Raw genomic sequence first — 17886 nt, forward strand, 5'->3', positions numbered from 1 at the left:
AAAATTTAAAATGTTACAAGTTCTGTTGTTAAATTAATTAATTTAAATTTATTCATAAAATTGTCCAACACCAACATTGTTTTACCAATAAATTAGCATTTATTTTGGTGTATATTGAAATAGATGTCCTGGTAACAAGTGCCCAGTGGTCAAGTTCTTTAAAATCAATATCCATGCTCACAGGCAATTGAAAGTCTACGGTTTGGCCAAGAACAATATAGTTTTTTTTTCACAATTTTCGAAACTTTTTATTGGAAATTATGATACATTTTTTAACGATATAAGATTTTGTTATATTGTGAGAATTCATATCATTTTAATATCTGTTCAGGGAGAAAGATTATTTTTAGTGTTAAAATCAGATTCAAATAGCGTCGATCTTCAAATACATGCACTTGCAAGCGATTTAAAAGTTATTATTATTTCATTTCCATAAACTTTATTTAGATATTGGTAACACAATAATCTCTTATTTTTTTTTTGTCCTCACTGTTCGAGGCCACAGCATCAAGTAAAGAGCATTCAACTGATGTTTATTTGGCAGCTAAAGCAATTTAAAAGACAGATAAACTCAACACTAAGGCCTAGGTCAGGAAGAGCTATAAAGGAACAAGCTTGGCACTAAACTTTGTGCATTAAAACCTTGCTCTATCGTTCGCAGTTGTACTCGCTTCTAATGTGTGTGTTTTATTCCTATTTGCTACCTTAAAATCACTGGGATGAATCTAAATCTCACCTCACTGATTAGAGCGGTAGCGTATGGTCCCTTCTGAGAGTGTTAATAGTTTGATCAATCCTTCTATTTATAATCTTTTTTTTTTTTTTCTTTAAAGGACTTCTCATAGTGAGTTTATAGTCACCATATGTATAACTTTTACTTTTCTCTCCCATCTGTTTCTTTCAATATTTTTTATATTTTTCAATCAGAACTAAACATTCATCATCCGTATCAAATAGCTTCTTCCAGCTAGCTTTGGTGACTTTTTTTTTTTGTAGGTTTCGCAGAAAAATTTAGTAAATTTAATTAAAATCTTCCTGTATCATTTTAGGCAGCATATGAAAGTTTTTCTCAAAACCTTTCGGTTGAATTTTTTTTTAAAAACATTATTAGTTAGTATTTCGTATTTTCCTCTCTTAAAAATTTCATAGGATCGCGCAAGAGGTGCATCTCTACTATGGCAAGCCTTTTCCGTTACACGCTTTCGATTATTTTTGTCTTTTATGTCACTTTTTTTTTGTGTGTGGAGGAGGGCAGCCAAACGCATAGCGGTGGCGATTACAGATCTCCCAATGATTTTCGGGTCCGGGAAGAATCTAACCATAACTTCCCAGCTGCCTGACATTGTTTTCTGTTTTCTTGTTCTTTATGGACACTCCACCAGCGTAGAGCCTTCTACAATTTAAATGTACTATTCATTGTTAGAAACATAGTGCTCTTAACATATTTTCGAAATTTTGAGTTTTCAAGGGTAATGGTAGATTTGAGAATTCTGAATATTAAAAAATAAAATCCTAATTTTGAATGAGCTAACAGACTAATTTTTTTTTCTTTTAATTTAAGGTGCGTCCACATTTGTGATCATTGGAGCCTGTAGCTTTTTGCAGTGCAATGCCGGCCTCCAGCCAGTGTTCTCTCGTTACAAACAACACTATTCGGAGCTGTGAGTTGCTCTTAAGAAGAGAAAATCTATAGCAACGGGATTTCTGCCGTGGAAAGCCAGCATTTTAACCACTAAGCTAATTCGTTCCTTCAGGCAAACGTTCTTCACAATGCTTTTTAAAAGGGTAAGAAAAGTATTTTTTAAATACTTAATTACATAATTCACAGTTTCATTTTATGAGACGTTTCGAATTTACATTTCTGGTTTTATAAACCAATAAAATAATTCTGCTAACCTAGAAACAAATTATAAAACTAAGAAATCTTGCCTCACTTTTTAAGAAAAATGTAATTATCAACTGCTTTTTTGTGTGTGCCTATGAATTATAGAACAGCTACCATTAAAAACTGAATTACTTAGAAAGTTCAAACTTGATGTTCCTTTAGGATACTATTACTGCTTTCCCTGTTAGGTTTCGAACGAATACCATTTTATAACGGTAGTTATAAATATGTAAATACAATAGATCTCACAGCTTTGCAGTTCTCGGCTATTGTGACGCGATAAAACAATAATTAATACAGCACTGGCAGACAGAGCTTAGTTATGTCAAGTATTATTTGTTTATGTTTTACGGATGTTCTATATTTCGCATGAATGGTTTTGGGTTACAAGAATTTTCTTCATTCTCTCTTTACAGTAACTGCATCCCCTCAGATCTAACACTCACTTTGATTTTAACAAAATTTTCAGACAAAATTGATTATTTGGGTTATTTCCACTGTTCAGCCAGCTTCTCTGTATAATGTCTCTTATGAGTACTTTTTGCTCACAATTTCTGAGTCCCACATTAAAACTCTACATTTATTTTCCACCTAGAATTTAAGAAATAGCAGTTTTCTAAAAGAATTAATTATTTTCACTCAAATATTTATCAAATGAATATATATCTTTCACTAGTTGAACTGAGAAATACTTAAACCTACCCAATCTTAGCTACTATTAAAAAAAAAAAAATCACAAGTTACGATAATTGTATTAAACAAAGCCAGCAAATATATGGTTTCTCAGTAACAAGAGAAAAATCAAAACTGTCGACAGAAACAACATTTATGTAATATTTCACAGATGTCTTGTTAAAGTTTACAGTCACTTGAAAATGCCATCTATTCTAGGAATTGTATTATTATCTATTTGAATAATAATTGATTGAAAAATGGCCTGTCTTTTGCAGTCATGAAAATAAGTTAAGAATTGATTTAAAATGGAAACGACTACTGCTCTAACATTATAGTGGTTTACTATATACGTTTAAGAACGCTTAGTTTAAAAAAATAAAATGATAAAAACCACTCTTAATTTTTTATTAAAATTCTATAAAAACGTTTTACTTCCCAATGCAAAGATGTTTCGAATTTCCAGAGTTCATTTTCCATCAGCATTCAATTTTAGAATGACAATGAACTCAACTAAATGACGTCCCAAAGAATAAAATAAAATGTTGCACCACGTAAAGAAGTAAAGTTACCGCTTGAAATTTTTACAGATTATCTACTATAACTTAAGTAAAGGTGACTGCGCCACACCAGTTAACCGTCATTGAAAGTGGAAGAATTATTGGTTTACATGAAGCAGGTTAGACCTTCCAAAAAAATGGTGCAAGGAAACCATTCTTCTTGCTTCGAATTTGTTGAGATCCTGATTTGAAGAACTTATCTATCATCAATCTGGAAGGGAACGCCTTTGTATATTTAGTATCCTTAGGGAAGTATTCAACGCTTAGGTTCATCGCCCCCGGCAAATAAGTGAACTTGATGGAAATGTTTCACCCATCAGGGATACTACTTGAGTGGTATCATGTCGTATGAATATCACTCCTATCGGCCATGTTGAAAGCTACCGACAGGAATTTATAAGGCATTATCATAGCGACATGATAAGACATCAATGAGTCATCTGGAGCGTTGTCATTAAGTGTTATCAGGTGCCCAGTTTTTTTTGTAAGTGATGAAATGTTCGACGATTGATAGTGACTAAGTTCCAGGGTAAAACGACTAATTTTAAGGTCACAGCCCGAGGTCATAGCGGCGTGACACTTGTTATTTTATATCATGGCTTAGGTCACCTCTGATCTTTATCATTAGATTAACAAGATTTACTGAATCAGTTTTGATTCCTTGATGAACAAATATGTTGGTGCTTTCTTATAACAAAATATTTCTTGTCCTCATGTTGCAATAATTTTATCTTTGAAATATGAGAGTGGTTATGGTAGGTCGGAGGTTAAAACTATCTTTAAAGCACATTCAGCAAATAACTTTTTTGAAGGAGTAGCGTCCTCACCTTCAGCAAGCCCAAACGGTACGAGAATCGTTATTGTCCATCATCGAATTGTGGAAAAAACCCTGTTGTGTTAGCGTATGAATCATAACTTTGTTGGCGTAACGTCTTCTTTAAATGTAGTTATTTTTTCTCCCATTACATTATTTACTAATTAGGTTTTTGAAAGGAAACAGTGTGTTTCAAGTCTAACTATACATCTTCAAGGTGGTGCAATATTTTGTTTTTATTAACTTTAAATCAAAGTATACTAGTTCATACAAGTTCTTTTCGCCTGACATTTATTCTTCATTTTTTTAAACTGAAACAAAAACCTTTAAAAGTTATTTGTGGCTTCACAGCTCATTTCTTATCTTGTTACATTTATTACTTTAGTTAGTATTACGCTTAAAAAAGAAAACTGCAAATTTAAAAACCTATACAGACATTTATTTTTCTTTTATTTTTCCATCAGGTGAACTTAGATATCCGAGAGAGGGCAATTCCAAAAATTTTATTCCATAATATGAAGCAAAACATGCTCTTGAAATTAGTTTTTTTTAAAAAAATATATAATTAATTTAAATGAATAATGAATGTTAATAAAGGTCACACTTACGCAGAAAGTGAAGTTTCAGATAGTTAACACTAAAACTTTTTAGTATGCATGACAAAGGTTAATGTATTTATAGTTTAATATAATTTAGGTGGGTGTAAGGTCACAAATAATAAAGGATCTAACAGTAAGTTGATTGAACGTTACTTTCAGTGAAATGTTACATTACTAGAAATTTTTGACAAAATGTTTTGTGTTTAACACTGGTATCTGTTGTATCCCAAATATTCCGCATTAATGCTCTACCAACAGTTATCCTAACCTGTTTTGCATATATTTAACTAATACGCAGTTAATGGATTATCTGTCAATACTGTAATATTCAGCGTGGTGTGGATCTCTAATTGTAACACAAACTGAAATAAGCGTTAAATCGCCAATTACAGCGTCAACGATTTAAATATATTGTTAATTTAAAAAATTAACAAGTGCAATATTACAAAATATTTAATCGAAACTAATAGGGCGAATAAAAATTAATACCGGTGTGAAAATTAAATTTGTCTTATCTTTTATGACAACGATATTAATGTTTAAAATTTAGCCTGTGATTGATTGATTATGGCTTGTGGATGCCACCCCGTGGATTTGGAATCAGTAAACTCCTATACTCAAGTTTCAACTTCGGATTATTATTATATTTTTTCCTGCTATGATTGTCAATCATGGTTGAAACAAAATTGAAATTGGATGGAGCTAAATCTTGATCGTAAAAGAATTTAAATGTCCTTCCAGTGATTTTAACTTTTTTCATTAGTCTGCCAGGAGATGTGTGGCTGAAGGTTACCTTGATGGGAAAATATTTAAAGTCAGCTATTAGTGAACAAGATCGTCACAGCATCAGTATTTCTGGGTGAACACTATACCCTCGAGTGATCCGACTCTTTCACATTAAACCTCATCATATGCAACTTTAATTTTTTCAATATTTTTATTTAGCGTTAAGTAGAGTTTGGGTGTTTAAAATACATTAGGGACATATTATGAATGAAGGTTACGTTTAAGTAATTTAAGAAGTCTCCTTTTGGCAAAAATTATTTTATGTAAATAAAATATTCTATCACGTGTGTAGATTAATCAAGAAATTCGGATACGTCCTTTTCCATACATCAAGTTCAATGATGCTAACAGTCTGCCATTTGACAGCCCAAAAACTACGTAATTCATGCAAACTGCTCTTTCTTTTACATTTATCTTGATGGATAAATGGGTGCTGTCCGTAAACTTTAAAAATCAAATAATTTTGACTGTCGCTCAATATTAAAAAAAAAATGCCTACTGCTGTTTCTATTGCAAGCTGGACCTTGCCCAAATAATTCTGATGAATATGTGTATACAGATTTTTAGACGGGTAAACCAGCCAAAGCTGGAGAACTTGGTATTGGGTCCAAGAATAGAATTATTTTTATTTAAGTGATTTAATTAATGATTAAGTAGTTGGGCTTACCAAAAAGATTTAAACGTAAGCTTATTTGATTTATTTTAGCTCATGTATAAGACGATTTCTGATTTCACTTTCATTATTGATTTTTTTTTTTTTTAAAGTTCAATTCGTTCAGATAAATATGAACAGAGACAGTATTCTCAGACCACCTTTATGGGTAGTATCCGTAGGTAGATGAAAAAGTACAGTTTATGCTCTAATTATCCCATAAAGAGATGACGTAAATCATTTTAAAAAACTAATCTCTCTCGCCTGCTTATAAGTCGTTTCTTTAAGTTTGATTTCGCAAGTAAAAAATATATATATCTCCCGCCAAACACTTAACCGTCTTTTTTTATTTAATATTAATACAATTGTAAGTGATTTGATGTAAATATTTGTTCTCAACGAAGTTTAAGAAAACGTTAAAGGTTAAAACAAACTTAAGATCTCTAAATCCTTCCTCTCATTCTACATACATTCCTAGAGGTTTGTAGTCAGAACTATAATACTGTAATAATAATAAAACAGCTAATTAGTTAATCAAAACTATGCATTATTGTGAATGCTTTTTAAAATTAAATAGAGTAATTATAAAAGCAAAAAATGTAGATTATAACAGCTTCAAAGCAAAGACGGCAAAAAATAACCATTTCTTTCTTTTACAATAACTAATTGAATAGTTACGATATGGAAGCATGTTTTGTTACCATAGTGATAAATAGGAACTTGTTAGATATAGTTTGGCACCATTCTCAAAACCAATAATTTAGAGGTTTTTGGCACATACACAACTAAAACCTGGAGTCTCCAATCAATAGATCAAATATATTAAAATCATCATTTTCTTTATATATTTGCATTTCTACTATTTTCATTTCTACAAGAAATATAATTTTTATTATGCTATCTCTCGGAAAAAATATTATAGCTTACCGCAGGGATCTTATTGGAGAGAGTTCTTTTCTATGAGTTTTGGATTATGGATAATTCGGATTAGGATTTAGTGGGTGATAATCAGAACTTGATACATATTTATTTAATTTATTTATTTATCGCACAAATGAGTGGGAAATTGTTGATTGTTTTTCCTTATTTTTAATCCCAAATTTTTAATTTGTAGGTAATTAGGAAGCTAAATTATGGAAATTGGATTTTAATCGGAAGAATACGTTTTGAGATCAGATCTCTTGAACTCAAAAAAATCCTACAAGTTTTTAGAGCTTGTTCTGTGTGAACAGAATATGTCCAAAACTAAGTACCTCAGTAAGCTCTTGCTTAGTATTCCGTGTTGATACTAGCATTGCTCCATTAGCTAGGATTATGGCTGTGATCCATCTGTAATTATATAGATCCATCTGTAATTATATATGGCATGTTCGACTATACTGAAGCGTTTTTTTTTTATTTTTTCCAATTTTGAAAATGGGACTAATAATTTTCTTTAAACTGTTCATACTACTTTTTCACACTTTACAATTTACTTCTCGGCCGGTTATTTATAGAATCAAGAAATATTATAATTATTTTTGCTTGTAGAAAACTAATTTTAGGTAAAAATTGGTTATTAAGAAATGCAATTTTACACAATTGTTTTTATTAATTCTATATAATTACTTGTGCTTAAAAAATAGCTCCGCAGTAAATTGACTTAATAAATTATAATGTTTGCAAAAATGGAAAATTGTAGAACACTGCAGTGCTGAATTAGTAGCAAACACGAAACAGACTGAACGCTAGAGAAAGAGAGAAGATCCATGACCTAAAAAAGGTGACGATCTTACACGCGAATAGGCCTAAATATATCACAGGCCAGAAGAAAGCTATAAATAATAAGTAGTAAATCTAGATTTTAAGTACTTACTTAAAATAATTACTTCTTAAGAATAATTATTTATTTTTATGTAGTACCGCAAGATGTAGTTTGCTCAAAGAACAAACAAGATATGTAGTAAGACTCCAATGAATTACTGGGCATCTCCAGTCCAAAATTCTCCGGTAAAATCGCCTGATTACCCTGTTATGTGTTAAATTTAACCCTCTACACTGGGCGGAATATTCTACGAGGGTCGTTTGAAAAGTCCGTGCAAAAATAAAAACTACTTAATTTTTTGGGGTAAACCTTTTTTATTTTTCAACATAGTTTCCTTTTAGGCTTATACACTTCGTCCAACGCTGCTCTAGTTTGTTGATCCCTTCCGAATAATTGGATTTGTCCAAGTCTGAAAAATAGCCATTCGTTTCTGCAATCATCTCCTCGTTTGAATAAAATCTTTTTCCCGCCAGCCATTTCTTCATATTGGGGAACAAATAGTAGTCCGAGGGAGCCAAGTCTGGAGAATAGGGGGATGTGAAACGAGTTGGAACCCTATTTCCATTAATTTTGCGACCACAACTGCTGAGGTGTGAGCTGGTGCGTTGTCGTGATGGAAAAGGACTTTTTTGTGGGCCAATCGTGGGCGTTTTTCTTGCAGCTCGGTTTTCAAACGGTCCAATAACGATGAATACTATGCACCTGTAATAGTTTTACCCTTTTCCAGATAGTCGATGAGGATTATTCCTCGCGAATCCCAAAAGACAGTCGCCATAATCTTTCCGGCCGAAGGAACGGTCTTCGCCTTTGTTGGCGCAGATTCCCCCTTGGTAACCCATTGTTTAGATTGTTCTTTGGTCTCAGGAGTGTAGTGATGTATCCATGTTTCATCCACAGTGACGAAACGACGCTTAAAGTCCTGCGGATTCTTCTGGAACAGCTGCAAACCGTCCTTGCAACACTTCACACGATTTCGTTTTTGGTCAAGCGTGAGCAATCGCGGCACCCATCTAGCGGATAGCTTTGTCATGTCCAAATGTTCATGCAAAACATTATGTACCCGTTCATTCGAGATGCCCACAGCACTAGCAATCTCACGCACCTTCACTCTTCTGTCATCCATCACCATATTATGGATTTTATCAATGATTTCTGGAGTAGTAACCTCAACAGGGCGTCCAGAACGTTCAGCGTCACTTGTGCCCTTATGGCCACTCCGAAAATTTTGAAACCACTTATAAACTGTTCTAATCAGAGTCACCATAATGTTTATCAAGCTTCTCTTTAGTCTCCTGAGGCGTTTTGCCTTTCATAAAGTAGTGTTTAATCAACACACGAAATTCTTTTTCGTCCATTTTTTGAAAATCACTCGACTTCCTCGATTCAAACGAATGCCAAACACAAAGAAATAGACCGATCTGGCTGAAACTTGGTGTGTGTTCTTCCAAGAGATGCTACTAATTAAACATAACCTCGATACGCGCCAGTGGTGCTATCTCTCAGACTTTGCACGGACTTTTCAAACGACCCTCGTATATCAAAGATCTTGAGTCATTTCCCGTTACAAGCATTACCATAAAATTGACTTTCACCTTAATACTCTTATCTTACAGCTAAACTCTTTCACATCTAGGAAATCCTAGAGATCGACTGAAGCGTCAGAGATCTCGAAATCTCCTCAATTGAAGTGAACAAACATTAGAATTCTATAATGTCTGATTTCTATGTAAAAACAAAAAAGGTGGAACGACCTCGACAAAATGGTTGGGCCTAGCTTAAGTCCTGATTGGTTGTAAACGTTGCACATCTAGCAATCAGTATAAATAATTAAAGAATTGATTGATTGATTCATCCTATATTTATGAATAATTTATCAATTGTTATTAATAACAGAATTAGTTCTTCGGTTGGACTAGGCAAACCTTGTCTGGTTTTAGAAACATCTATTTTTTGTTTGTTTGTTTATGAATGATAATAAATCATCCACAGAAAAAATTAATTTTTAATCATCCTCATTTCCTCTAAAACCTAGAAATCTAAAAACACTAAATCAGAAATATTCATTTCCATTTATAATGGCCACCATTGTTGCGGTTATGCATTTCAATGATAAATGAATAATTTGATTAAAAACGATTGTTATAACACTTGACTTTAATTTCCTAGAAATTTCCATTTTAAATTTAATTGCCAGTTGAATTTTATGTTATCAAATTTCGAAATTTATTTTAAAAAATTGCAATTTGTGGTGGCGAATAATTGAGAAATTTCATATTATCACAATCATTAATCATTTCTCCAGTTTAAATTGATTTCTCTCTTTTCAACCCATGAATTTATTTTTTATTTCAATGATTTTATTGTTTAAAGTTTTAATATCCCTTCCTAGATTTAAAGAAGGGAAAAGTACAAATATTAAAGTAGTACGTTATGTACTAGAAAGGAAACGAATGTTTGACGATATATACAGGTATTTAGATGCACCATTTCGCTACGAAGACATAATACTCTCCACCAACATCTATGTGCTTAAGTCTATAGCAGAGCTAGCAATGAAATATGAATGTATTTAAAAGTTATAGCCTATTAGAATGAATGGAAGAAAATGATTAGAGAAGGATTACGTGATTTTAATTTTGGCTAAGCTATAAGGATGGCAGGAATATAGAGTACTGATCCATCCAATAGTTTATGTAAATAGTTGTATATAGTAGAGGGATGAATGTGTGAAGCGAATGTATTTATAAGTAAGAATGGAGAGTGAGTGATATTCTAGTGATAAGCACCTAGACGATGCTGGCTGTATGCGAAAGCCAATGCCGAAAAAAAACAAAAAACTAATTCATCAAAACAAGATTAGGAATAGGCCTCAAAGCCAACTTATATTCCATACAATTTCATGAAATAAAATTTTCAATTTTTACATCGAACATAGATTCTTTTCAAATTTAGCATAATAATTAAACACGTTTAAGGACCTTTCTATGTGAAACGTAAAAAATAATTTATGTTCTTAAAACAGCATTATTCTTATTGACCTCTGGAATCTACTTCATTCTTTCGATAATTATATTTCTCATTAAAGAGAACATTGAACGTTGTTCGTTTTTATTTAAAGTGATGCAGATTAAATCAAAACGTGTTACAGTTTTATTATATAACAATAAAAAGAAGATATAAATCTGATTTAAGAGGAACAAATGATAAAGTAAAAAAAGAAAGAAAAATCTATCAAACTAAATGAAAATAATGATCTAAACTTTTTCATTCTATGAAAAGATAGAACGAACCTAAGATATCATTCATTAGAGTTCAAGTTTTTCATCCTAATAATTTGGAGAAATAAAGGTTTTTAAAAGTTTAAAACTTTTCAATGAGGTCAGAATACGTTCAGACTACTTCTCTCTTCTTCTTTAGTGAAATGAAATTCACTCTACACTCTATTCATTCATGCAAGTGCAGCGGAAAATTCTTTGAATAGCGAATTAAAAGAACGATATTCGTTGATATATATTTTTTCAATAGGACACCATTCATTTCAGTGCAATTGCCGACAATTCTGTTGTATTACAGTATTAGAGAGATATTACGATGTTAGCCTATTGTTACAACACGAGTAATGTTCCTTTTATTCCGAACTTTATTGTCACAATTGCATATTAGCTAAAACTTTTGCTATAAAAGAGCAAACAAGAAATTGACAAATGAACTTATTTAATTGGTTTATCAGCACTTTTATACAAAATTTAAGGTTCCACAATAACCTTATATTCATTAAAGAGTTTTGAAAGTAAGCAGTATTTAATTTTAGTCCCCGAAAACTTAAAAATTTGGTGCAAATTTACAGTTGTTTTGCGGTTTTCTAACTAATGTAATTTTTCTTTCTAAAGTTAGTTAAGTTTGTAATATTAGAAGAAAGACCCCCAATCTTATGACAGAGTTCTGGGATTCTTTGGGGGATTAACTTCAGGGCTGTTTGAGCTGTTTCCTTTCAAGATGTTTTCGGTCTTTTATAAATCTACGAAAAATCACATTTGGATTAGAATATTTGTCATTTGGATTATTGCTGTTATTTAGATTTATTTGATTACTTAGTTATTCAAATTTAGGGCATAGTAGGATTTTGGGTAGCGTAGTACCCTAACACAATCGAATAATAATTATAATCTGAATTTTTAAAGGTGCTCTGAAGTTTGGAGATTTCTCCATATCGCAGAATATGAATAAAATGAGTGTATTCTTATTTTATATAGGCTAGAAAACAGCCGACGAATGAATGGCTTAGATTAAGGTGACGGCATTGTTCTTTAAATAATAGTAAATTTTAGTTTTGGAAATAATTTTTGTTTAAAAAAAAAAAAAAGCTTACGTTTACATTAGATTCGTTTCTTTTGATTTGCATCCTCCACTGGCTTTGACAGATAGTTGCTGAAAAGAAGTGCACTTTTATATTTAATACAATAATAAATACTTAATTGTAATTAATCATTTCAAGCAAGTCTTAGTTGTTAGTTCGCTGGCACGATTGAAATATTAATGCACTTTTGTGTGCAATGTAAAGACGGCAACACCTAGCACTATTCCCGTTGACACTGGAATATCAAAGGGTTGATAACTTATTCTATCACATTCTGTTTTCATAACATGAAGTCTCGAAATTACTACTGAATTATAAAGTCTTTTCTGTAAAGCAGATTTGATTGTTTGAACACAAATGAAAGTTTTGTTTGTCTACTAAAAATTAATATTACATTTAATTAAAAAAAGAAAAGAAAAAGCTTGTGTTTATTTAATTTTATTGGATATTTGAAGTGTATTTAAGCTAAGTCTAGAATTTCTAGAAAGTTATTTAACGAAACTTTGTATATTGAATTTAAGTTCTGTTTTATTAACAACTTTTGAAACGGTTTCAGCCTTTCATTAAATATTTTACAGCTCTAAATTTCATAAACTTGAGAAATTTCAATTTATTCTGATTTGTGATTTTATCTCATTTTCCAAACCAAATTTATTTTGGAGATAACAGGATTTTAACGAACAAAATTGAGATTTTTTAAAAAAAGATAGATCATAACTCACAAAGAAAAATCAAATTTTATTTTTAATTTAGGTTCCGTCTGGTAGATTTCGGCCGTAATCGCTTAAGCTAATAAAACTACTTTATTTAATTAATTTCATTTTAATTTGTATTACAAATCTATAGTTGGAAGTTACCGTTTAAAACGAGCAATTATTGATATTTCTTCTTTTTGACAGGAATTCAGTTTTCATTACGTCAATGGTTATACGACAAAGGAAAGACATTCTTGTTTGCTAAAGTTTGGTGAAGAAAGCTGTCGGGCGTAAATCCTTCTTGCCAATCGTAATTTTGTTGTTTCTTTAAGATTGGAAAGAACCCAGTTTGATTGTTTACTGTAGAAGATTGATGGATCATCCGGGAAACAAACACAAGATTGAGAATGTAATCCCCCAACTGACAGTGACATCTTTAATGTATTAATTTTGGCCTTCGGTTACTTATTTTGTCTTATAAAGTAATAACCAAGATTTCGTTTTAAGGAGACTAGAGAGAGAGAATATCTAAAGGCAGGCCGGACTGATGCCAGGGATCTCTGCGAAGAAATATGCATTAACCTCTGAGCTAATTACCTTCCTAGAGGTGCAGTTAGTATTTTTTAATTAAAGATTGACGCCGTGTGGTGCAGGACTTATGTAGGTCCAAAGTGGTCACTCTGTTATCTATTATTCGTTCGTTTTTTTGGGTAACAGAATTTAGAATATGAATTAAAAATCTTGAGTTGTTTGTCTTTAGTCTTCTTTGTTCTTTATTTTAATAAAATTCAGATGGTTCAACCTAATGACTTATCATCAATTGATTTTTAAGTATTAATACATTTAGCTATACTTTTTTTTTTTAAATTTTGCTTTTTACTTACTTGTTAATTTAAAAAAAATATATATATTCCTTATTTTTTTGATTTTAAGTACCAATTGTTAGATTAAATATTCTTTCTTTCTCTTAAATATTTTCTTTAATTATAGGCGAAAAGTATTGATTTTAATGAAATTAAGAAAAATGAATGCCAAAGAAAAATAATGAAAGGTTCTAATTTATATAACATAACTAATATATTCCTAATATATTTAAAATAACCTTGGTCTACTAAATGGAAGCTAGATTGCAGAATCTTTCCAGTATTACTATAGTTTTTGTAGAAAAATTTATTTCTAAATATCCTTAAGGTATGGTGAAGTTAAAGCTCTCTTCTAAAAGAACTGCAGTTTATTGTGCAATTGCAAAACTAGAATAATGTTTAAAAGTGAGAAATGAATTAATGAAAATTTCTAAGAATACTAGTAGTACGAATCTAATGAAAGGCTTTTCTAGTTTGCTATAATTTTCAAGTTAGGTTTTTTTTTTTATAAATCCAAAAATTTATGAATAGATTAGAGAAAATGAATGTTAAGCAAAAGTTTTCTGCTCTAATTAGACAGATTAAGAATCCGAACTCGGTTTACCAAAAAAAATAACTTATTGCAAACGTTCAGATTTGCTTTTGACGTGCATGACTACCTATCAAATGCAATTTTCTGTGTATCACGTGCATGCATTGATCCTTATAGTTTAATGAACAGAACTATAACTCTTAATTTCTAGTGATAAAAAAATTCCTATATAAATTATATTAAGAGTAAGTCTTATGAGTTGGGGTAAAAACAAATTTTCTCTGGCTCTAAGAAATTTTTTACTTGTACTGGAAACGACAATGGTGGGCAAAATATCAAAAATTTAAACCGTCATCTTCTTTTTCAATTATCTTGACTAGTTTCTTAATTTATTCTTTTTCTTTTTCAGATATAGGTAAATCAGTGTATATAATTATTTACATCAGATAAACCTCTACAATGTTGACAGTGTTAAAAGCATCAAAATTTGTCTCACGATAGTGTATTGTTATTTGGCAGAATCTTCATTAATGGAAGGTAATACTCCCTGTTTCTGATGTTTTAGTGGGAATTTGTAAAATAGTTTTTGTTGGACTTACGAATTAAGTAAAATTTTCTTTTGTTTAATGAAGTATATGTTTTTAAAATGTTCTTGGATTTATAAAAAGTTTGGTAAATTATTAATAATATTTGATTAAAAACTGTCACACCGTTTAGCTAATTACCTAATTTAGTTGTAAATCATTATTTGTATTGATATATATTTATTTAAAATTAAACTGTTTCCTCAGGGTGAGGAAAAAATTGATGAGCCACTGAATGTAGCTATAGGTGTGTTAGATATTGGTAGAAATTAGTTATATTAGAATGTAAATATATCATCAAAAGTAAATAAGGAGTGCACAAAGAGGGTATTCATTTCAACAACACATTTGGCCTATTTGTTTACTAACTTGTTCGTTGCTGGCAAAGAACTTTGTTGTTTTGACGGCGATACACAAGAAAATAGTCTAGCTAAAGGCGCTAACGGTTCTAAATCTGAGGCTGATTGTGTCCTAGCCGGAGCTAATCGCCTTCGCCGGCCGGCCGGCCTTTCTTGGCAGAACCTATCGTGTCCGGTATATTCTTCACGATCGGAACCACGTCCAATGTGACTCTTGTAAAGGTTCAACATGACTGACTCTCTTATTCAGCGAGACATGGGTACTCTTGCCGCCCGCAACTCTTCGTACACACCACTCACCCAACATAACACCGAGAGACGCCGAACTCTAACGTACTCGTCGCTCGACTACCACCGCCAATTTTTCCCCCACTCTTTGAACTTAAATCGAACTCACCCTGCCAGTCGGTCAGGGGTTCGGTCAACCCTCCCCGCAAATAATAGTAAACCACCCACTTATCTTGTTACCTATGCTTTTTTTTATTTTAATTAAATAATTAATGTTTAAACAAAACATAAATTAATTGCTTTAATCGCACCACTTAAAATAAATTGACCTATTTGATTAAAAACAAAACATTTATTTCCGTTCTTAAATCATTTTAAACGTTCTGATTGTTTTTATTATTTTTTTTAATTTTATACGTGTTAAAATTAACATCGAACACCTGCCAGGTTTAAATTCGTTTCATTCTAAATACCTGAATGTGCGACTAAAAATAATAATGTGTACGATATTTAAATACTACAGTCCATAATTTATCTATTCTAGGAGCTGTTTTTAAAGTGATAAAGTTATACATATTTATTTATATGTTTTCATCGAGAATTATGCATTGAAATCCCATGAATTTTTAATGTTTGTTTCGTTTTAGGTGCAAAGAACTGATATAAACAAACTAAAGAAAACAAATCTCAGATCTTAAATTGGCAGTTAATTGGTTCAATGGACGTTCATTGTAGTTTCTTATGATTGCATCAATACATGGAGCAACCATGAAGGCAAATGATTAATCGTTGAAGGTATTTATACCGTACGAGTTAAATTAAAATGATGAATCGCATTTTTACGCATTCAAACGGTACAAAATATAAATTAGTTTCGTAATCATTGTTTTCGCATAGATGGATAAAAAATTTTTCGAACCATGAACAGAAACAGAAACATTTTATTAAAAATAATTCTTAAAATAATTTTTTGTTTTTTTTTAGATAAAGTAGGGGTGAGGGGGCACATTTGAACAGAATTTACATTTTCTGTTACAGAGTGCACACAATCGTATTATTGGACCTTTTTATTTTGTTTTCTACAACTTTCAAGTCTTCTTAACAGATCTATATCAATAAACAGTTGGTACTTTACATACATATCTATATTTTTTAATTTTGAAAATGTCTCAAATGTTAATATCTGCCCCACTGGTGGGGTACCTTTGAACACAATATAAAATAGAAAGAAATGATATTACTTTACTCTGAATCTACCTTCTATCAGTTATTTCTCTCACTACTACATTACTTTCTCTTTTAAACCACTGAAATCTAGTTCAAAAATCAAGAATGACTCAGTTAAGGATGTGGTACCCGAAGTGTGATGGGTTTAGGAAGAAGTAATTAAAATACTACTGACGGAGTAGTTATACAACAGGTCTACCAACAAAATATGGAGAAAATTACCAATCATAAATGTTTTAAATATTTAGCGAGAAATTAAAACTGTTCAAAGGTGCTCCCCTCTCCCATAGTATTATTTATTTTTTTAAATATAATTATGAATAGCATAGTTTGGAAAAAAGAACTGTATAGTTTTAATTAGATACTATAGTTTAATTAGATTATACGAGGGTAGCTCAAGAAGAATTCTATTCCATTTTATTTCCTTCACTTTCTTCGATGTATTGAAAAGCGCTACTTTGTAAAGTAATAGGGTTTGTATTATTTTTAGGAGCTAAAATCTAGTTCTTTCGCCAAATTGCTGTTTCAATAAACATGTTGGTTGTTAGATTGTATCAATAATGATCAGTCTCAGAAAACAACACTAGGTATGTTGGTACGATTACCACACTAACAGCGAGGTGGCAACGAAGGAGGATTATCGCTAGTAATAGATACAGAAATTAGTAGTGATACGGTACTACTACATAATCTTCTTTTGCTGCACTGCTGAGGAAACTTCCTTCCAAGGATATCTTGCTTAGAACGTTTTCTTCTTGTATCTTGATACCTCACTGTTCACTTTATTTACAATTAGTACCTGCCTCTTGCTCTAGGTTGAGATTGAGAAGGTACTTCTATTTGTCCAATCTACTAGGGCTTATCCTGCCACTGAGAGAATATTAAGAGCAATTTTATGATTAATAATCAAAGAAAATCTCATCTTTTGAGATGGAAATAAGAGTAAATCTTGCGAGTCTCTCTTGGGGAAAGGAAGTGGGCTTCCTAGCTGTCTTGTTATCCCTCTGGGTATTCCATCATAACCATGCTTACAACATTTCATAGTATGAATGTCACTTACAGCATTTCAGTTGTAAATTTGACAGAGTAAATGTATTCATTTAACATCTTCACATTTAAACTCTGACTTATTACATATTTCATTTTCACCCTTTCAAAGGCAGTAGTTTTACGTGAAATTTCTTTTAAAGTTGAAAAAACTCAGGACAAAGTATGATACATTTTGTTCCCCTTCTAAAACTGATTATTGGGGAATCCAGAGTATTGAGT

General features: G+C 31.4%; 1 protein-coding gene across 8 annotated transcripts in view; it reads right to left on the minus strand.

Annotated features, from left to right (window-relative positions):
• Positions 1-17886, minus strand: part of Slob (Slowpoke binding protein) — a 160250-nt gene that overhangs the window by 109950 nt on the left and 32414 nt on the right. For 3 of the 8 annotated variants that reach the window (XM_074135217.1, XM_074135225.1, XM_074135222.1), the window contains exon 1: positions 15173-15496. The exons of 4 other annotated variants lie outside the window; for them this stretch is intronic. In XM_074135217.1, the coding sequence (XP_073991318.1) occupies positions 15173-15393 (221 nt within the window). In that variant the 5' untranslated portion in view covers positions 15394-15496. Of the gene's footprint in view, positions 1-15172; positions 15497-17886 lie in introns of those variants that run through there. One more of the 8 variants, XM_074135226.1, reaches the window with a different exon arrangement.

Source organism: Rhodnius prolixus, unplaced genomic scaffold, assembly GCF_049639745.1.
Source record: "Rhodnius prolixus isolate KJV_2025 unplaced genomic scaffold, Rpr scaffold_5, whole genome shotgun sequence".
Lineage (NCBI taxonomy): Eukaryota > Metazoa > Arthropoda > Insecta > Hemiptera > Reduviidae > Rhodnius > Rhodnius prolixus.